Raw genomic sequence first — 22,612 nt, 5'->3', positions numbered from 1 at the left:
CGCTAAGCAGCCGGACAAGGAACTCAATCCCATATTTTTGGTGTGGGCTTTGACATTGTGGGTTTAAAGGATGCTTATTTGGTTGATTGTTGACTGTTGACTGTTGACTGTAGACTTATGGTGAGACTTAGTGGAGAAGTTCGCTTCGTTTTGCTCTGTTAAGTTGAGAGTGGAGAGTGGAGTCTAGCCGTGTCACAGTAGAGTTGGAGGGAAAGGTTTTTCTGTAATTTTTATGTTGGAAAAAAAATGGTGGTGATTTCAATTTTTTGCCATTTTCAATGGCGCCAAAACCTTTCCAACAATTTCCCGCCAGCTTATCGATTTTGAATAGATTGATATAACAATACAACGGGTCCTATTGTCCTAATCTCATATCTGTTCTTAATTCTTACTTTCTTAGAGTTTGCCGAATCCATTTTCTCTCTAAATAACTTCTGCGAAAGTTTTCTAGGTCTACTTTTCGGCATTTTTAGGATCTCAAATCGTTCTTCAATCTCGATTCACTCTCTTCTTCTTGATCCGTTGTTTGATCGTTACCGGAATATCTAACTGAAAATGGGTTCGTCGACTGCTTTGGATGTTAACCCAACAGACTTGGCATCGAATGGTCACAACGGTCACCTTGCTTCAGGTAAACTTCTCAATCGGTGTCATTGTTTGGAGGGTTTATATGAATACCGCTTCTTTGCTGTTCAGTCTTATTGCATTTCATGCGAATCCCCTTTTATTTTTTTTTTTTTGTGCTCAAGAATTTAGGTTTGCTCTTTTTGCTTGGCTGAAGCTTTACATGGATTTCTTCTAGAGCTGTTAGTGAACGAATCATTGGTTCTTGGGTTGCATATCTGTTTCTTCAGAAAAGACCATGATTTTATGGTTTGCTGTTCTTCTGTTTATGGTTTCCTATGAGAAAAGAGATGTTCCGGTTTCCTGTTAGATTTTCTGATCTCAGAATTGTTTTTATTTTATTTATTTTTATATATATATTATATATATATATATATATATATATATTGATTTATTTGAACATCATGGTTCTTAAAATTGTGCTACTGATGCATTTTTCCCGCATCAATTTATAAATCCTTGGAGCTTATTTTGCGTTTTCTCTGCTTGGCTTCTGCCAGATTATGTTTAGACTTTGAGTTATGTAAAACAATGTGATTTACTTTGCTTTCTCGCTTCTATGCTGTTCATGGGTGAGAACATGCTTCAAAGAATCATATCTAAATTGGCGGGAACCGTTTCAGATCAGAATCAGCCAATCCAGATTCGGACTATGCCTGATTTCCAAACATCTCTTTTGAATCGGACACGAATGTGCTTAAATCTTTACATTTTTCCAATTTTCATTTTAATCTGTAAAATAGCAGGAAATCAATAAAATCCACAAACCACAAAATCTGTGGAAATATTCCAATTTATAGGGTTTTGGCCAATTCTGATCTGATTTGTATCGGAATTGATGGAGGCTGACCCTGTGTCCAATTCTGTTGTGTTAAACCTTTTATGCAAATTTTTTGGTCTTTTGTGTCTATGTTTCTTTGGAAGTCCATGGTCTTATATGCTTGATGCTCTCTATTAATGATTTTCATGTATATAGAGAAGAGCCTGGTTTTGCTAATCCCCCCTCTCTTTTTAAAAAAAAAAAAATCTTACAGTCATGATCTTCCGGTTCTGTTTATCCCCTTCTGATTTTCTTCATTTTTATGATATTTAGGTCTGTGTGGTTGATTTCCTTTTCTCATATCTTCAGTGGAATAATCCATGATTCTTTTGCAAACTAGAATAGCTTAAACTTTGTAAGATTTATGAGTCTTTGGATTTTATTTTCTTTGTCTGGCTGCTTTCAGATTTTATTTGAGTTATGTAACACAGTATTTCTCATTATTTCTTTACTTCATTTTCTCTCTTATATACAGTTTTTTGAGTAACATAGTGCTTGCTGAAATTTCTTTTCCATTTCTTGAGCTCAATGTGTCTTTAATATCTTGTTTTCTGGTGAGATCCTTTTGGTTAGTTTTGAGATATCTGCTTATAGCAGTAGTTCACTGTATATTTCTAGCATTCTTTGCTTTGTACTTTTGTTTGTACTTTGTGATTTTATGTGAAATTCAATCTTACAGCTGTTAACCTAACTTTTGCATTGATGCAAATGCATAAAATTTGGGTCAATGGTTTGTTCTCCATGTTATAATTTTGTTTCTGCTTTCCTTTATTGTATTTTGTTCTTGGTTTGTCTGCTTTTCTGCCTCATTTTTTTCTACTTTTAAAATGTTTTCCTGAATTTGATTTTGTCCCTTTTTCCAAGGGTCATATATCATACAGTTCTTTGCGTGTTGAATTACTGCTTTCTGGATCTATGCTATCCGTATGTGGTTTTTTGATGTTGGCCTCATACTTTTTTGCCTCCCCCCCCTCCAAAGAAAAAGAGACAATTTTCCTTTATGCTTCTTTTTCCAGTCTTATATCTATGTTCAATGATCTGGAAGCCTGTCTTCTACCCATTTTGTTTATGTGGTTTGTCCATGGGAGGTTTAAAATTATCACCTAATGCATCCCCATTTGGCGTCTACAAAGTGAAAATCAGTGCATCTACTGGGTTCCCATCTGGTTTCTGTTGTGAAATCAGCACACCTAAGTACCTAACCGAAGCATTAAATTCAGTCATTATACTTCTTACCCTAATGGGTCACCTCCTTGTATCTGCTGTGTAATCAGTGCATCTAAGTGAAGTACTGAAGACATTCACAATACTTCAATTGCACTGTTTTGGGTGGTCAGAACTGTGTTGTAGAGGATGACCTGTTAGGATAGTTTGAATGTTCAGGCCCTACCTGTCTCTCTGTGCATCATCTGTGAAGAAATAATTAGGACATTTTTGACATATGGATCTTCCTTCAAGATCTCCTTTGTACAACAATGGCAACAAACTCAGCCTTATCCCAATGTAATGGGTTGGCTACAAGGATCTGTGCAAAACAAAGTAGGGAAAACAGAGGCCAAACAGAAAAGGAGAAATGAAGTACAAGAAAAAGGAAATGATAAAGAGAAATGGCAGAGAGAGAAAAGATGAAAGTAAGAGGAAAGAGGCACACCCCAGAAGCTAGGAGAAACTCAGCTAAATGGATCCTTCAAGATCTCACTTTGTATGGTTTATCATTTTCTTTCCTGTATATCTCTCTTCTATTTCCTTATGTTCTGCTTCTTATCAGAGGTGTTCCTTTGTTCATATTCCTGTTTACATTTTTCTTGTTTGTCACTTTGTCTTTGCTATTTATTTATTGGTTTTGGGCCTCCTTTCTCCTTCTGTAGCTATACCAATTCCATATCCATTTTCTTTCACTGGTTTTCACCCCCCCCTTTTTTTGGTTTTAGGAATGAAGTGCAAGACCAGAGGCAAATTAAAGGCTACCCCTTCTGATGTTCATAAAAAGGATACTGATAAAGTTTCTGGAAATGACACGAAGGAAAAGAAGCGTAATGTTCCTGAGAGCAGTAAGCCTGCTGGTTCTCGCAAAATGCCAAAGCGAGCTGCAGCCAGTTTGGATATGAAGGAGCGATCTGCTCATTTTTCTGAGAAATTTTCTCTCATTGAAACAAAAAGGGATCCCTTGGTGGAAGATGAGACCGTAGCTGTAAACATGACCTCTGGTCCTGATGATCCTCGGCCAAATAGAAGACTCACAGATTTCATCCTACATGATACAGATGGAAATCTGCAGCCGTTTGAGTTTTCTGAAGTTGATGACCTGTTTATTTCTGGTACTATTTTGCACTGGGAGGAAAGTTCAGATAAGAACAAGGAAAAAGGTGTCCGATGCGAAGGCTTTGGGCGGATAGAGTCATGGGCCATCTCTGGGTATGAAGAAGGGTCTCCTGTAATTTGGGTCTCAACTGATGTTGCAGATTATGATTGTGTGAAACCAGCCAACAATTATAAAAAATTCTATGACCACTTCTTTTGGAAGGCTCGCTCTTGTATTCAGGTTTTCCAGAAACTATCAAAACCTTCTGGGGGTAACGCTGATATAAGTTTTGATGAACTGATTGCAGGTGTAGTCCGTTCGATTAGTGGAAGCAAGAGCTTCCCAAGTGGGATGCCAATAAAAGATTTTGTCATCTCTCAAGGTGAATTTATTTATAACCAGCTGATTGGTTTGGATGAATCACAAAAAGATGACAAAAAATTTTCTGACTTACCTGTGCTTGCGGCCCTAAGAGAAGAGAGTAGGAAAAGGGGGGACTTTCTGCCTTCAAATGCCCCATCTAGGGCAAGTTTAAAAATCAGAGATGGATCAGCTAAATTGGATGAGTCTGTTACTTCCACTGGTATAACTGAGGAAGACGAGGATGCTAAGTTAGCAAGGTTGCTGCAAGAAGAGGAGTACTGGAAATCAATGAAATCAAAGAAAGGACAGCGTCCGGCCACTGGTTCAAATAAGTACTATATTAAGATCAATGAAAACGAAATAGCAAATGACTATCCTCTACCTGCCTATTATAAGACTTCTGTTGAAGAGACAGACGAATATCTTGTCTTTGATAATGATATCAATGTGTATGATACTGATAGCCTTCCCAGAGGCATTCTCCATGATTGGTCACTTTACAACTCTGATTCTAGGCTTATTTCTTTGGAGCTCCTTCCAATGAAACCCTGTGCTGAAGTTGATGTGACAGCCTTTGGGTCTGGGATAATGATGACTGATGATGGATATGGGTTCTCTGACTCTGATTCAAAGCAATCGTCAAGTAATTCCGGAGCACCGGTGGCTGGAATTCCAATTTATTTGAGTGCAATAAAGGAATGGATGATTGAATTTGGATCATCGATGGTCTTCATATCAATTCGAACAGATTTGGCCTGGTAATTTGCTCTCTTTTTAGTTAGCTATTTTGGTTTGTAGTTTGCTGTTGATGGATATTTATTGTTTTCTTTTCAATTTCTTTCAGGTATAGGCTTGAGAAGCCATCAAAACAGTATGCTCCATGGTATGACACTGTTTTAAAAACTGCAAGGCTTGCAATTGCAATTATCACATTGTTAAAGGAGCAAAGCCGGGTGTCTCGGCTTTCATTTGCTGATGTCATTAAGAAAGTCTCGGAGTTCAAAAAAGATCATCCTGCGTTCATTTCTTCTAATCCAGCAGTGCTGGAGAGATATGTGGTAGTCCATGGACAGATAATATTGCAGCAGTTTGCAGAATTCCCTGATGAACTGATCAAGAAGTGTGCTTTTGTGACTGGTCTCTCAAGTAAGATGGAAGAGAGGCAACACACAAAACTTGAAGTAAAGAAGAAGGCTGTGGTAAAGCAGGAGATAAACCTGAATCCAAGAGCATCAATGGGACCTGTGGTGTCAAAAAGGAAAGCAATGGAAGCAACAACTACTCAGTTGATTAACAGAATCTGGGGTGAGTACTATTCAAATTACTCTCCAGATATCATGAAAGGAGATGACAGTGAGCCAAAAGAGGAAGAAGTTGATGAGGAGCAAGAGGAGAATGAAGATGGTGATGAAGAGGTGGAAGAGGAGAGTGTATCAGTTCCTGAAAAGGTGGCTCCGGAAACTCCTTCATTCAGTCAAACTAAATCCAAGTCCAAGAGCAAGGAAATTGAATGGGATGGTGAGCCAGTTGGAACAACATGTTCTGGTGAGCCTCTTTATAGGCAGGCCATTATTCGTGGAGAAGGGATTGCTGTTGCCAGTGCTGTTGTTCTGGAAGTTGATGGTCTGGAGGAAATGTTGCCTATATACTTTGTGGAGTACATGTACGAAACATCAGATGCTAGGAAAATGGTCCATGGGAGGGTAATGCAAAGGGGAATTCAGACTGTTCTTGGCAATACTGCTAATGAGAGGGAGGTGTTCTTGACAAATGAGTGTATGGAATTTGAACTGGGGGATGTAAAACAATCTGTCGTTCTGGCTGTACGCTTGATGTCTTGGGGCCATCAGCATAGGAAGGATAACATTAAATCTGAAAAGATTGACCGAGCAAGAGCGGAGGAGAGAAAGAGGAAAGGGCTGCCCATGGAATATTATTGTAAAAGCTTGTATTGGCCTGAGAGAGGAGCTTTCTTCAAGCTCCACTATGATAGCTTGGGACTTGGAACTGGAATTTGCCACTCTTGCAAAATAAAGGAAACTGAAAAGGAGAAGGAAAACTTTGTAGTGAATTCTTCCAAGAGTGGATTTACATATAAGGGACTTGAGTACACAATTCGTGATTTTGTATATGTAGGCCCTCATCACTTTGGGGACAATACAGAGGACCAGGGAACTTTCAAGGCTGGAAGAAATGTTGGGTTAAAAGCTTATGTTATATGCCAGCTGCTTGAGCTTGACGTCCCCAACACATCTAGAAAAGCTGACCCAAAATCAACCCAAGTAAAAGTCAGGAGATTCTTCAGACCAGAGGATGCATCTCCAGAAAAAGCATACAGTTCTGACATTAGAGAAGTAAGACTTTTATTTTCTTCATTCAAGAATCCGAGGTATCATTATTTTCATATTATCTCTATTAAATTTATTGTGTTGAATATTAGTTGTGATTCTGTTGTATTCTGTATGGGCTCAACATCAGGTCTACTATAGTGAACAAAAGCTTAGTTTGCCTGTTGAGGCGATAGAAGGGAGGTGTGAAGTAAGAAGAAAGATTGATGTTCCTCCTTCACATGGCCTTGCTATCTATGAACATATATTCTTTTGCGAACATTTATATGAACCTGATAAAGGAGCTGTCAAGCTGGTAATTCATCTGTTCTTGCCTTGCCTCCAGAATACAAATTTCTTAGCTGGTACCAACTCACATTGGATTAAGCTTAAAAAATCACCTTGTACTATATTGGAGTCCTTGACAGAAAGTCACTGTTTTTGTTTTTGCTATACTCAAAGTAGCATGTTCTCCCTGTCATGATGGTAAATATCTTTGTGAACAGTTGCCAACTAATGTCAGACTAGAGTCCTCAAAGGTTGATGCTTCTACAACCAGAAAGAGAAAAGGAAAGGGCAAAGAAGGAGAAAGTGATCCTGGCATCCTTGACAAACAAGTAGATGCATCTCAGAAAAGCAGTTTGGCCACTCTAGATATTTTTTCTGGCTGTGGGGGCTTGTCTGAGGGACTAGAGAAATCTGGTAACCTCTTGTTTTGAATATCTTCTTTCCAACCAAAACTCCTTGGTTTGAGTTTGTTGTTGGGATGCTTGTTGAATGATCATGCTGCTTCTAATACTTGCAGGGGTTTCAGTAACCAAATGGGCAATTGAATATGAAGAACCTGCTGGAGAAGCATTCCGTCTTAACCATCCAGAAGCTGTAACACTTCTTAATAATTGCAATGTCATTCTAAGGTGGTTGCTTGCCTCAAATTTAAGTTATCTTTTAATTCATTGGTTTTCTTGCTAAATCATTAGAAATAGGAATAAACCATGTTTGCATCCCCATGTATATTTGTTCTTTCTTATGGGCATTAGTTTCCAGATGGTCATGTTTCAGTTTTCATTTGTTGATTGAGCCATGAAATTGGGTTGTAATGCAGGGCCATAATGGAAAAATGTGGAGATGCAGATGAGTGTATCTCAACTTCTGAGGCTGCTGAGTTAGCTAAACAGCTAGGCGAGGAGATCAATAGTTTGCCTCTGCCTGGTCAAGTAGATTTCATCAATGGAGGTCCTCCATGCCAGGTTTGTATATCCTTCCTCCCTTGACCTTGTTGTCTTGAGCACCAGTTATGATTATTTATTAGAACTTGTTATGTTGTTACCCAAGGCTTGGTTTTTTGCAGGGGTTTTCCGGAATGAACCGATTCAATCAGAGCACTTGGAGCAAAGTCCAATGTGAGATGATACTGGCTTTCTTGTCCTTTGCTGACTATTTCAGGCCAAGATTTTTCCTCCTGGAGAATGTGAGGAACTTTGTGTCATTCAATAAAGGACAAACTTTCCGATTAACCTTAGCATCACTTCTTGAAATGGGATATCAGGTAAGTGCTACTTTTTGCTGATATACCAGAGGGGGGTCATACAGAAAACAATGCCTGTATTTCTGAAGATGTTATTTATATCTAGGTGAGGTTTGGTATTCTTGAAGCTGGTGCTTATGGTGTTGCCCAGTCACGGAAACGAGCTTTCATCTGGGCTGCGTCTCCAGAAGAGACACTTCCTGAATGGCCTGAACCAATGCATGTCTTTGCTGGGCCAGACCTGAAAATTTCGTTATCTGGAAATGTACAGTATGCTGCAGTTCAGAGTACGGCGAATGGAGCACCTTTCCGAGCTATAACTGTGAAAGATTCAATTGGAGATCTCCCACCTGTCGTAAACGGGGCATCTAGAGTGATGATGGATGTGAGCTTTCTTCTCCTTGTGGGATCTTTAAGTCAATAGATATTTATTTTTTGAGATGGATTCCATCTTTATTCTCGCTTTCACTAATATTTTTTTCTATACAGTATGAAAGTGATCCTGTGTCATGGTTCCAAAAGAAAATTCGAGGGAATATGTTGGTTTTGCATGACCACATATCAAAAGAAATGAATGAGTTGAATCTTATTCGATGTCAGAGAATTCCTAAGCGTCCAGGTGCTGATTGGCGTGACCTCCCTGATGAAAAGGTTTGAAGTTCTCTACTTCTGCCAGATCTCTTCCTCATGATTTTATTATGCTAATTCTTTACTGTCAAGTTGCTTATTGTTTATTTTTTATTTTATGGAAATGCAGGTGAGACTATCTACAGGACAGTTGGTAGATTTGATACCTTGGTGCCTACCTAATACAGCCAAGAGACATAACCAGTGGAAAGGACTATTTGGGAGGTTAGATTGGGAAGGAAACTTCCCGACTTCCATCACAGACCCTCAACCTATGGGTAAGGTGGGGATGTGTTTTCACCCTGAGCAGGACCGGATAGTCACAGTTCGTGAATGTGCGCGATCTCAGGTAAGTTCTTCAGATTTGTTAATTCCTGTTATCTCCACCATTAGTTTTTATTTGATACATGTGAAACATTCAGTCGGTCCAAGACCTAGACTCTTGCAAAAATGATTGATTGTGGGTGTAAATTTGTGTGCCTGCAGGGATTCCCTGATAGCTATAAATTTGCTGGTACCATTCAACATAGGCATAGACAGATTGGGAATGCAGTTCCTCCTCCATTGGCATTTGCAATGGGGTGGAAACTCAAGGAAGTTGTGAACCAAAAGGAGATGTAGTGGTTTTTTTTTTTTGAACTGACTTATTTTAGTTATAGCCGGCATTGGATAAATTGTCCTGCTGGCTTGTGCATATCATGTTCATTGTAATTGATATGATTTGTAATATTGGGCCTTATATGTTATTAAAGAGTCTCTATTCTCCATTTTCTGTTGGCTTGATAAGGTACCTCATTTTTGGTACAAACTAGCACACGAGATGTTTGATGGGAAACAGTATAAGAATGGCAATGGATTTGTTGATATCAAGGTCACTGTCAGATTCAGATTCAACTCAGAGGGAGTGAGAGCAGGTGATTCCTCATGGAAGGAGGGGTGATGGGGGTGCATACTATTTAGTATTAGTATATAACAGCTCGTTGAATGGGGTCTCTAGCCCTCTAGTGCTTGTTCTTTTTGTAGGCAAGCACCTGTGACAATTGAACATGTATTCTCATGCAATTTTACTGCAGATATTTGGGAGCATGTCCTCCGAGTCAATTATAATGCCAAAATGCAGAAGTATTCTAGCTCATGGTCTCCAAAATATGGATGGAGGAAAATAAAATTTCTAAAATTGTATCCAAACTCTGGATATCTGGGGAGTATCAAGACTGACAGGTTGGTAAGGATCTCTCCCAGTTCCCGTTGTGAGGATAACCAGTTAGCCCGAAATTTTCCCTTGGGACCTGGTCATCCTCTCCCCCTCTGACCTACTCAACCCAATTTTATTGCACGCCTCCATCGCAGGTGTGATGCCTTAATATGGGTTTTATACCCTTCAGAAACATTTTGTGATGATGGTTGCATTGCTAGAGATTACAAGGGAAACCCCTTGAAGTAATTGGGGCCCGAGCCCTTGGTCTAGGGACACTGAAAGAATCAGGCTTTTGGTTAGGCAATTGCCAATCTGAGCCTTATGGACAATATAATATGGGATTTGGCTTCTCTTCAATTCTTAATCTCTCAATTCTTATCCAATTCTCTTTGTGTGCACATTTGTAAATTTTCAAAATCCAATTGTTGTGGAAGTTTTAATACGTGCGTTAACTCTCGCAAAATAACTTCCAATTTTCTTTTGTATAGAAAATCCTTCCTTTCCTAGAACCTACGTTAGAAAGTCTTCTCACAAACCTAATCACAATGTAACTAACTCCAACAAATCTTGTTCAGCCATTCAATGAAGTCAATTGTCAGAGCATATTGCAGTACATGGTGGTTGTGATTGCATTTCCCAAAACAAAATGCCAAAATTGCACCATAAGAACAAAGTACCTGATAGATTTCATAAACTTCTGAAGCTAAATTCTTTTCCATTACCGAAAGAGAGTACAACTAAGGCAATAACTCAATTCAAGAGGAAAAAAGGCGGCAAATTAAATGACCACACTGAGTCTTTCACTGCAAGATTTTGAATTATATTGAGCTCATGTTTATCAATATATTTACATATAACTAAATATATGTGGAGATGACAGATCTTTTAATTGTCACTTCAATCACAATGAGAGATGATCACTACCATTTTGAGGTTACCTACAGTTGCTGCTGCTTACTGCCACTTCACCCAAATATTGTGTTCAAAAGAAAGAAAAAAAAGAATCCAGCTCCTATATATTTGAAGGCTTCTCATCCTCGTACTTTTCCTAACCACCACTACATACATGAATGGGAATTACATCAACAACCAGTCCGATGCATGCCTCAAGGTTAGGTAAGTTGTCGATAAGCTCATCTGGTATTTTAAACCGTAAGAGATGCTCCATTGTCTGCCACTGAAAGGTTGAGTATCAAAGTAGCTGCCTTTGGAGCCCTGGTCAATACATGTACATGATTGGCAAAGAAAAAATCATCAAAATTTTTATGGAGAAAAATTAATGTATTATGTACATAAAATAACATAACAATGTTGAAACGGAAACAAAGTGGTAGAACAATGTTACACCACTCACACAACAATTATTATGAGCATACATTTCAGGGTCAGAAATGACTAAGACATCTAAGCCCGATTGATTCGATAATAAAATATATTGAGAGGCTTTGTGAAGGTCGGATGCAGTTCATAGTTGAAAAGAACCATCTGGACAGTGGTCACAAAATTTGATAACCATTTTTTTTTCTGTGGGTGGGGGGGGGGGGGGGGGGAGGGAGGCGGGGTTGCAAGAATGGAATGGGAGGAGGCTTGTTACTAGGAGAAATGGAAATATGTTCCCTTCTAGATTCCTATGGGGCTTATGGACCTGACCGTGGTTCAGGAAGGAGGATTAGATAATTTTGGTTTCATGGACCAAGATTGGTCAGTTTACCACAAGTTACTCATTCAATTTTCCAGTAGTCAAAGAGGAAAAATGCCAAGTAGATAAAAGTTGTAGTGATGAAGAAACAAAGATATTCACCATGCTTCTGGTGTCCGGTATAGAGAGGCCGAACTGCCAAAGCACGATGCAAGCATGTCAGTGTTTACAACACCTGGACTAAGAGAAACAATTGCCATTCCATCAGGCAACTCCTTGGCGACTGACCGACTCATACCTTCAATTGCCCATTTTGAAGCACAGTATGGTGCAACCTGTCCAAATAATTTAAATACCAGTAATTTAGAAAGTATAAAATATTGCTATGAAGCTACTATATGACACAAATCCTCACTACCTGTGCAGCTGCAGATCTTCCCCAACCAGATGACATGTTGACAATAATCCCTTGCTTGCGTCCAAGCATAAGAGGCAGGAAGTGACGAAGAATATTTGCTATCCCCTTTATATTAGTATCAATTACAGTATCAAACTCTTCCACTGGCACTTCCCAAAGCTTATTGTTTCTATTAATAGTTCCTGCATTGTTTACTGAAAGCTTTGCTAATTTCAGTTCCATTACAAATGGCAGTTCATTATGGAATATAAAACAAAGACTATGGAATCATTTTCTTATCCATCACCATCATAAACAAGTAATAAAGGGATGCAATGATGCCAAATTTAATACTGTACTTGAAAGGTAATAAGTAACGGAATGTAAGAGATGTAGCACAAGGCTATTGAAGCTCATGAATATCACTGTTGGGAAAATGGCTGTGGATAGGGAGCAGGAGGGGGCATGGGAAATAAATGAGGTCAAGGGTCTCATACGCCTCTGGGGCTGGGATGCGGAAGGGACTATAGAAGATCACTCAAAAAATTCAGAGCAGGGGTAAGGTATTGCGTTTGGGATAGGAACAGGGTGACGTTTGGGGGATGTCAGGTTGTGGGAAGAGGTGGGAGGGAAAATCCTTCTTCTCTTTATTGCATCAGGCAATGCAAGTCTTTCTACAAGGTGATATGGAAAGGTGGGTGCTGCCCAGAATCTGTTTCTTTATGTGGTCTGTGGTGCTTGATAAGATACTTACAACGGACAATTTTACCTAATCAATTAGGCATCTGTGCATGCTTTGTGATGAAGCATGGCAAAGTTGTGATCATCTTTCTATTAGCTGCAGTTTCACAATGGATGTATGGAAAATTGTGCAATAGATAATGGAAGTTGGCTAGTATCTTTTCTAAATCTATGTTGGAGGTATTGATGGAATGGGAGGGATGCCCATTGCAGGATGGAGTGGAGATTCTGTGAGAATAATTGCCTTTGCAATTTTTTGGTCTATATAGAATGAAAGGAACTCGCACTTCCGTTCTGCGGAGAATCCAGTAGAGAGGTCACATCTAAGGCCACGTGGATGGTTTTGAGTTGGATTTGTGTGGTTCCAGAATTTAGTGGTGTCAATTCTTTTGTTGTATGGGACATGGCATGATTTTGTGAATGCGTAGAATTACTTGCAGGGCAGGCTTTCTGTTTTCTGTATAGGGGGGAGGGGTTCATGTAAAGGGGTCCTTTTTGGTGTTTCTCCTTCTGTTTTGGCCTGGTTGGCTCCAGGCTTTTGTATGGTGCCTGAACGTACAGGTTGCTTTCTGTTTTGCTTTCTCTCAAATTTCTCTCTCAAAAAGATTTAAAAGAAAGAAAAAAGCATAAGTAAAAACAAGCTAACAAATAAATAAATAATAGAAAAATAGAAAAATACACAATGGAAGCATGTATGAAGTTGCATATGAGAGAAAACCAGAGCTCTTAGGAAGAAACAAAAAGACCACTACCAAAGTAACATCAAACAACAGATGCAAATCTGCACAGGACAACATCAAGAAGCTGCCAGCTGAATTTGGTAGTGCACGGCATGGTGGCTCTAATGTCTTCTGAAGTCTGGGGGAGTTGAACCCAAAACCTTGAATGCACAAATTACCATTGACCATCTTGCTTTTGAAAAAATCTTTCCCACCATAACAGCAGACCTATTCGGTTAGTTATTGTGAAATGAAAATGTGACACCCACCTCCCCCTTCTTTGTTTGCCTTTTAAACCTCTGTTCTTTTTTCCTGATAAGCAATTGAGACATGAAAAAAGGAGGGAAAATCTTCAACTTTGCCTTCATGCCAGACAATGACACGATTAACCCTCAATCCGAGGAAAGAATTGTTTCCAAATTCAATTGAACAGAAAGAAACACATAAAATAGAGAAAAAAAAGCCCTCAACCAAGGTTTTAAGTATCCACTGATACTTTCCGATATGATACATGTTGTATCCTCAAGCTACCAATCTGTTTCGACCCCAAAAAAAAAAGGTACCGATCCGATACTTATTGATACAATATTTCATCAATTAAAAAAATGTATTGCACTCTATCAGTCGATACGACCCAATACGGATTGATACAGCTCAATACTTATCGATACTTACCTTAAAACCTGCAGAAAACAGGGTCGTAATAAGGAAGAAAACCAAGACTATGAAACCTATCCATTTCAACTTTTTTGGTCAAAAACAGTAATGACATAAAATATAGCTAGATTGGGTCCACTACTTGGATCCTACCCCTCAATCTGCTCTATTCAAGGCCACACTTGAGACAAGGCCCAATTTGTGCATGTCCTTCCTCACTACTTCTCCTATAGTCATTTTTGGCTTGCCCCTAGCTATTTTAAATCCTTCTACCTGGATCAAATCACTCTTCCTTACTAGTGCATCTGATGGCATCTACTGATCACGGCCATACCCTCTCAAACAAATTTCTCGAAGCTTATCATGAATTGGGGGTGACTCCCAAATTTTCTCTAATACATTCATTCCTTACCTTATTGTTGAGATATGAGTCATGAGTTGGGGGTTTGCCCCAACCTAATATAGTTGTTTACTTTCCTAGTTAGACAAGATCTTTAGCTTCCTAAGTTAGAATTAGACTAGGAATTACTCTTTCTTGTTTCTACAAGGACTATGTTTGTAATTGCTTGGTTCTATTTATAAATAAATAATACAATGGTGGGAGGAAGCCACACACAATCAGCTGTTCCTCTCCTTGTAATCTCTTTTCTTCTCTTTTCTCTTCTCTCAAGTTACTAGTTAGAGATCTTGGGTTTCTAACACTTATCCTTCCTAGTTTTCTTGCATACCATCTTAGCATCCTCATCTCTGCTACACAAAGCTTATTAGTATGTTGTTTCTTAACTGCCCAAAATTTTGTCCCGTACATCATAGCCTGGTGCACGACTATCCTATAGAAGTTTTCATTTTAGTTTATGGGGGCATGTCGGTCACATAAAAATCCAGACGAACCTCTCCACTTCATCTATTCCACTTTAATTATATATGATGCATCATCCTCTATATCACCTTCTTTATTTATGATAGATCCCAAATATCTAAAATAGTCACATTGAGGTATCCCTCTTCCTTCAATAGTCACCGCATTATCATCCATCATAGAGTGACTAAAGTTACACATCACATACTCAGTCTCTTGTTCTACCTATCTCAAAGCCTCTTGATTCCAAGATTGATCTCCATCACTCCAGTTTAGCGTTGAGCCATGTTTTTGTATCGTCCAATGAAATAATATCACCCGTGAAAAGCATGCACCATGGAACCTCACCTTGAATGTTTTTCGTCAGCTCATCTATGACTAACCCAAACAGATAAGGGCTTAAAGATGACCCTTGATGAAGCTCAATATTAATTGGAAATTCGCTACCTTATCCACCTTTGGTTCTCATACTAGTCACCACGTCAGCATACAAATCTTTAATTATATCCACATATTTACTTGAAATATTTCTCTTCTCTAGGACATGCTAGAAAATTGCATTTTGGTTTGATCAATCAACCTCCATAAATTTCAGATTGAATTGTTTAACCCACACAAGTGAAATAAGTTCGAAAACCTAACTTTTTTTGCCCAAATCTTGCATTTTAACGAATTTTCCCCTTTCAATGAATCAATAGATTAAGGAAAAACCACATGACTCATTGCATCAAACTCATTTATTTGCATGAATCTAAGGATCGATTTGTGATTTTTCCCAAAAACCAAAATAGATCTAATGGGAAAAAAATATTTTCTTTTGAGGCTGATCTGCAGAATAGGATCTCCAAACAGCAGAAAATAGACTAGAACAGAATAGGTCGAGAAGGAAATAACCATAAAATTCCAGATCCAACAGAATGGGAAAATTGAGAATTTGAGATAACTCAACAGGCACTGATCGGATGAACCAGAAACCTCGGTTGAGTAGTGTAATATATGAGGACTGTCTGCTGATAAAGGATCTCAGTAATCAGAGATCAAAACAGTGTTGTGGCAGGGCAATCTTATCAGTTCTAGGAGAACAAAGCAGAGTTGAGAGATCTGAGAACTTAGTCAATTAAATTCCAATTTTAGAATATGATTACAGAAGTAAACCCACAGATTTTCAGATCAATCTGAGCAGCTTTGAGAGAACTACGATATCAACTAGATGGAGAAAGTAGCTCTATATAGCTTATATGAGTTAAGAACTAGGAGCTAGAGCACAGGATTGGAAGAAGACGAAAACATGATTAGAAAACTCACCTAATCTGTGATGAGAATCCAATATTGCACTAAGGAATCCACCAAAATACTGCCAAAATTCCATCCAAGCACACCATGGATCCACAAGGAAGCGAAAACAAAACTTCATTGCTAATAAATCAAACTTGTAGGCCTGAATAGCTAGTTATACAGAATTGTAGATATTTCCAGAGCTAAGAAATTCAATCCTAACATGACAAGAAATAGCTTAAACCAAACACTAATCAAACTAGCTACTTGATTGACCAATAAAAAGACTTGAAACAACTTCTATTATAACTAGGACTCTGATGTAGATAAATCACTTGGGCTTACTTTATTGCAAATAAGCCTTAGGTTGTGTTTTGTATGTGTTAGGCCTTTGATCCCATGAGTTTTCTATGAAATGAGCCACTTTAATGGGCCTAAAATATAGGTAGAAGGTAGGAAAACGAGATTTATATTCAGTGCTTTTATTTAAGTTGTTTTAATTCAATAAAGGCCCATCGGGCCCATCGAGTGTAATGTCCTATATGGACTATTAGTTAGTCAGTCCTACTCCATGATGGAGTTAGAAGTCTAGTCTTAGTTCTATTTGAAATCCTAGTTGTAGGAGGAGTGTCTAGTCCTATTTGGAAACTAGCTCCTAATCAAGGTATGATTGTAAATTCTGTCCTCTTTAAATAGAGGAGCCTATGCACTGATATTTCTTCGATTTGAATAAAGAAGATTTGCAATCAATTGCTTAGAGCAGCCGAGATAGCTGTGGGTGAGAAGCCCGGGCTAGATAGCCACCTCCTCTCCCACTTCCCTTGTTTCTTCTTTATTTTAATTACTTTATTTTCTTTCTGTTATCTGTTTACTGTTATTAGAAGTTCAGACCTGTTAAAGCATTCAAAATCAGAATTGGCCAGCCAAAGAGTTCTTGTTCTTGAAGCCAATCGACCCTTATTGCTGCCCAAGTTTGAGATCTGATCTGTAGATCCTTTGGAGGACTGGTTCTATACTCTAAGAAGATCAATCGATCCTCTCTTGAAGATTATTTGAAGAAGACAAGTTGCTGTTCTGCAGAATCTTGAAGTTTTCTCTCTCCTAGGTCAGAAAATCAAGAAGGCCTGTAACTTCACAACCAACCGTTAGAATCCTCTCAACTTTGGGGGTTTTTGTACCCTCCCTAGGGACTATCTACGCCCAAGAGTGCAACTCAATCGGACTCCTACAGACCTGGCCGCACCTCTCTCTCTCTCCAGCTCTATAGCAGGTCTTTCTCTCTCCTATCGGGTTGGGTTTTGGGCTGATTTTGCTCCTGTATGTGTATTGTATCCTTGGGGGTTTATTTGATGGTCTTATTTCTTTGTTTCCTAGTCCTATTTGTCTTTTTTGGGGTTGTAAACTGCTGGGGTAGTTTCTTGTAACCTACTCCTGCATTAAGTAGATTACAAGAAAACCTATTGGACTTAAACCAACTAATAAATTAAATCACAAATTCCTAAACCCTAACCAAGTACAATGATAACCCATTGGACCAAAGTCCTAATACATACATAACTGAATCCAGAGTATATTGCAACCAAAATAAGCCCAATTCTGTGATTTTCCAGTGTCACCCACCTTACGCACAATGGCTCTGGAGTGAGGAATGAAATTCTTAAATTCTTTGTAAGAGATACAGGAAGTCAGGAATTTCCAAAACAACAGCCTGACCAGGCTCTAATCAACAGTGGGGACTTGGGAAAGAAGCATAAACAACCAAAATGCACAAGACAGAAAAGTAATTATAGTAATACAACCACAAATAGAAGAGAGGATTACAACCATCCCACCTCAAGACCAAAATCGATTATTTGCATCAGAGAGATGCTTATAATTACAAGCAATCGATCCAGACAACTCATCCTTGCAGAAAAGTCAACTACCTAGATCCTTTTCTCAAGATTAACCAGGCATTACACTTTTACATTCCTTGTTCACCATTCCACAAGAGCCTTCCAACATCACATAAGAGTGCCACAAATAACATTTACTCCCTGCATTGAGCAGAATTACTAGTAATGTAAGTAAATTCATTAAACTTTTCCTCTCCCCAGTCACCTCTCACAAAATTTGAACTTCTTTGTGAATTGGTCACCCCTACAGGAAATATCTCCAACTTCTACTGCATGTTATGCCGTTTCATTAATGCTTGGACCCTGCCTTCCATCACATTAAACCAGCTAATTCCACCTCTTCACCCACCTAGTCTTCCATATTGCCGGACTCTTCATCCAGCCTATCCAGGTTAGCCACTGTTCATATGTCTAAATTGCTTTGATCCTCCTCATCCACAAATACACAGTGTTAGGCTGCTTACTTTCACCACTAATGCAGCATGTTTCTCTTGAGTAACAATATAATTCTAGAGGAACAGGGTAATTTTCAAGATTCCCTATTCTCAGATGCACGGAGTGAGGGCAGATGTGGTATATATTCAAAGTGGAGGAAGAAAGCTAGATACTTATACGCAGTGTTTAGGAGGTACTTTCTTCAAATGACACAAAAATAGGTAGAATTCTAACATTATTAAATACAGTTGCTTTCCTGATGCAGGCCAGGATTTCGAGTCCGATCAATTTGAAGCTCAACACAGATACCCTCATAATTTAGGGAGATCTGAGAGTACCAAGCCAGCAGACCGAGCTAGCTTTTCCTTCCATGCGTGAAGGCTGGTTTAGTCCATGCATCCCATGCAAAAATGAGTACCTAGAAGATTCCCAATCGATTGTACAATGTGTCTCATTGCAATTCAACACTTACCTGTTCTGAAAATTGGAAAGTCTATCAGATGGGAATCTGTATCTTTGGACTTAAGGGAAAGAATAATTTCCATATTCTCATTTTTGGCTAGTCCCTTATTGGTTTTTGGAAGTGCCTAATGAACATTACAGCTAGGTATCCATCATTGGAAGGTTATCAATATGCGAGGATCTTCACTAAACTCAACAAGCAAGGACAGACCCTTGCCCATGTTTTCTACAGTCCCACCCTTATCACCTATTTTTTGAATGTTGGACAATCAAGAAGGGCAGCACCTGCTGGATGATTTCCAGATGGGTCCATGGTTTGGGAGATCCACTCTCTTGTCAAAATTTTGGTATGAAGCCCAACATTGGAGCACCACTGGAGGGATCCTATATGGAAGAATATTTAATGTTCTATCTTAGGCAAGAATTTGACCTTGGCAATCAACTATGTTGAAGCACGATCAAGGTACCAAGATGCTTGGAGGATTGTGAGTTCCCCTTCCCCTTTTAAATACTTGGTACTCAAAATGGAAAGTCAAGCATGTGAAATATTACTCAAAGAGTTGCATCATTGACAGCACATTGCCCACGTTTTGGAGTTTCTCCATCTTTGTTTCATTAATGGAATATTGCCACCTTGCCAACTTCGATAAAATTCATGAAGGCAGCCACACATTGAGACAAATTTAAGGAAAGAAGGAGAGGCACGGTTTTGACGAGAGAAACTCCTTGGATGAATTTTAGAAGCCCAGCCATTCCTTGGCTAAATCCTCCATCAAGTCTACCCTATTTCAGGTTTTGTCTATTCTTGGTGATGAAGTACACATGCTGGCCGAGTTCTTCAACAGGCCTGTTACTTTAGTTAGGTTTTATTTATTTTTGGTATTAATTTTGTGCCAAGGAACCTAAGTCGATTAAGGTTACCTTGGATTAGTTTCCTTTTAATTCATGTTTAATCTTAGCGGTAGATTAGGTTTTTTGTTTTCTATAAATTGTAAGAGCTATGCTCATTCAATAGTGAAGAATAGAGAATCAAATTTGCTTTGAGCAGACACCCTGAGTGTATAAACTGTATCCCTAGAAAGTTACATCGCATCCTTGAAGAATTGCAATCTTTCTGTGTCCTTGAAGAGTCACGTTAAACCCCTTGAAACCATAGATTGTTTCACTACAGTCTAGAAGAATTGTAGCTTTCCCCATTTAGATTTTTATCTCTTTTGAGTTCGTGTTTATGCGGTTACACACCTGGTAGAGTGTGTTCTTGACTCTCCCGATCCATAGCTTCCAACGAGGCAGCACCATTTCCCCTTTTTAATGAGGTAAATTGTATTGATAAACAAGAAAGGAATTTCCTACATACAGACTAACCCCATGCCTCTATTGTCACCTTGCTTTGCAAATGACTTCGCCACTTCACAGGTGCAAAGTAGCCTCCCCTATTTTGCAATCAGTTTCGCTACAGCACCCGCTGCTCTTGCTAATTGTCCCCAAATTGAGATTTCTATGTTTGTTATTTATGGCCGTGCCTAAGGGCATATCGGTTGAAATAGATTCTACCTTTTGATCAATCATAAGGATGCATAGTTAAATGTTTAGTTATATCAGAAACTCAAAGATGCAATCTAGATGTCATAAAGCTTCTAAGGCGCAGGTTAATGCAGATTTGTCCACAGAATGATACTGTACAAGCCCTTTTTGAGCTAAAGTTCTATTTCTGATATGTATAGTCAATCCATCAATTCTTTTGCATAAAAAAAAAGTTAAATATTTTAATATTTAGCAGAATCCAATAACACTAAAAAGTCACAAAAATATGTAGGATATGTAGTTGGCATGCAATAACAAGATATCCTTATATGAGGACTCAAACAAAGAAAACTAAAGTTCCACAAGCCTTACATAAGTTGAGAAATATGGCATCACTTCCCCACCACTGGGATTTGAAACTTTAGTTTCTCTACTCCTTATAAACGAAATTTCTGTGCTCACTTTAATGAAAATCATCACGTGAAGTGGCAACATCAATGTCCTTTTACAAGCCATTCTCCTTGTGGAACTCTAATGTGCTTTATAATGAGTCTAGGGACATGTATATAATAGCCCATCAATTTTTCCAGCGCTATTAGTGCAAAATGCCAAAATAGATTCTTGCCTAGTGTTTGAGATCAAAACCCCAAACAAGGTGCCTATTCTCACTTGTAATCACAACCGAAAATGTATATGATCTTGCCTTCCTAAAACACACGGAAGTAAAAGGGAAAGCAATTATATCTGCAACAATTGCATTACCTATGATATCTGGAATGCCCTTTGTTTCCATCACGGCACGCGCCAATACCTGCACACTGCTATCTGACCTCTATAAAAAGTTAAAACAGTGTTAGTTGTTGAGCTATCCAGCCAAAGGGAACTTCTGATACTATCGAAACCCCTACCCCTCTCAACCCCTTAAAAAAAGTCAATAAACTACACAAATTGGTCAGTAAATAACCCAACATAAGTTGTCTTAGAAATACCAAAAAGAATACACGAATATGGAAATATTTCTTAAAAGAAGGGGTTAAACTTCAAATGTTGTATCAATATTTAACATTTGAATGTTAGGCCACATTTGAACCAATTAGGTGAAAAATATATTAGAAATTAGAAAATAATATATATCATTAGTGCCAAGTACAGTAGGTTCAGGAAAACAATCAGCATTTCCGACACTAAACAGCCCATGAAAGCAATAACCCTATTAATAATTCTCATAACCTAAGCAAATGACAGAAAGAATGTGTGTGTGTGAGGAAAAGAGACGATAATAATCATAAAGGAAAACAAAATTTTCAGAAAATTAAGCAACACCAACCAAAAATGTCCATTATTAAGAAGAAACCCAGAGTACAATTGAGATTTTCCTCTGAACAGAACAAAATTATTAACGGAAAAGGATAAAAGAGGTTTACCACATCGACTTTCATGAGGAGATGCTTAGAGGAAGATGGGTTGTTCTTGTTGTTGTCCTGTGGCGGCTGTGAAGAGGATAGTTCGTCTAAGAGGGAGTTGAGCCTATCTTGCGCTCTTGAGCATCCAATAATGGTGTGACCTTTCTTGGCCATCTCCACTGCGAGGGCTCTGCCAAGCCCTCTGCTCACCCCCGTTATCAGTATAGTTTTGGGGGCTCTGTTCATGACCATGGCTGCTGCTGTTGGTGCCATTCTGTTCTCTCTCTCTCTCTCTCCTCTTCCCTTGTTTCGTTTTTGTTCCTGCGGGGGTTTTATTTGCCTTTTTCTCGTTGATACCTGGAAACCACGATAGCCACGACGCATGAGCGTTGATATTTGCCCTCATGTGAAATACTATTCTGTTGACCGTTGGATTGGCATTGGTAGAAAGCTTAGAAGGCATCAATTTGCCACTTGGCAAACGAACATCCAAGTAAGGGAAGTTCTAGAGCATTCTGCAGATTCTGCTTTCTCAAGGTAGTGAGGTAGGATCTGGGTGGTGTGGATCAAGTTTTAATGTGCCAGAAACATTCTTGTATGGTCCAATTGGAAATCATTCTAGAGTTTTTTATTGGGTGGATTTTATCAGTGTGAATCAGTCACGTAAGAAAATGAATCTCAAGAATCTAATCCACTCTTGAATCTGAATCTGAGTTGATCCCAAATGGTTTGGCCATTTTATGAATGGAGTAAACTGCTCTCAATCAAACTTGTGTTTTCATGATTTTATGTGAGAAGCCAATTTTTTTTTTTTTTT

General features: G+C 38.7%; 2 protein-coding genes across 2 annotated transcripts; one reads left to right on the top strand and one right to left on the bottom strand.

Moving 5' to 3' along the window:
- The first annotated feature begins 216 nt into the window (after positions 1-216).
- Positions 217-9,358, top strand: LOC122070164 (DNA (cytosine-5)-methyltransferase 1A-like). Its single transcript, XM_042634291.1, has 12 exons — positions 217-631; positions 3,376-4,867; positions 4,954-6,463; positions 6,588-6,752; positions 6,943-7,138; positions 7,242-7,353; positions 7,542-7,686; positions 7,788-7,985; positions 8,071-8,349; positions 8,454-8,615; positions 8,722-8,940; positions 9,078-9,358. Exons 1-12 carry the CDS (start codon positions 556-558, stop codon positions 9,210-9,212), a joined length of 4,689 nt encoding a protein of 1,562 aa, XP_042490225.1. The 5' UTR covers positions 217-555; the 3' UTR covers positions 9,213-9,358.
- A 1,229-nt stretch (positions 9,359-10,587) lies between these two features.
- On the bottom strand, positions 10,588-22,122 carry LOC122072300 (NADPH-dependent pterin aldehyde reductase). The gene is made up of 5 exons (XM_042636888.1): positions 21,817-22,122; positions 21,155-21,224; positions 11,847-12,040; positions 11,591-11,763; positions 10,588-11,004 (listed from the first exon to the last, which is right to left on the bottom strand). The coding sequence occupies exons 1-5, from the start codon at positions 22,066-22,068 to the stop codon at positions 10,935-10,937; spliced, it is 759 nt and encodes a 252-aa protein (XP_042492822.1). The 5' UTR covers positions 22,069-22,122; the 3' UTR covers positions 10,588-10,934.
- Positions 22,123-22,612: the final 490 nt, after the last annotated feature.

This window comes from Macadamia integrifolia, chromosome 2, assembly GCF_013358625.1.
Source record: "Macadamia integrifolia cultivar HAES 741 chromosome 2, SCU_Mint_v3, whole genome shotgun sequence".
Taxonomy (NCBI): Eukaryota; Viridiplantae; Streptophyta; class Magnoliopsida; order Proteales; family Proteaceae; genus Macadamia; species Macadamia integrifolia.
This window is presented reverse-complemented; position numbering and strand designations above follow the sequence as displayed.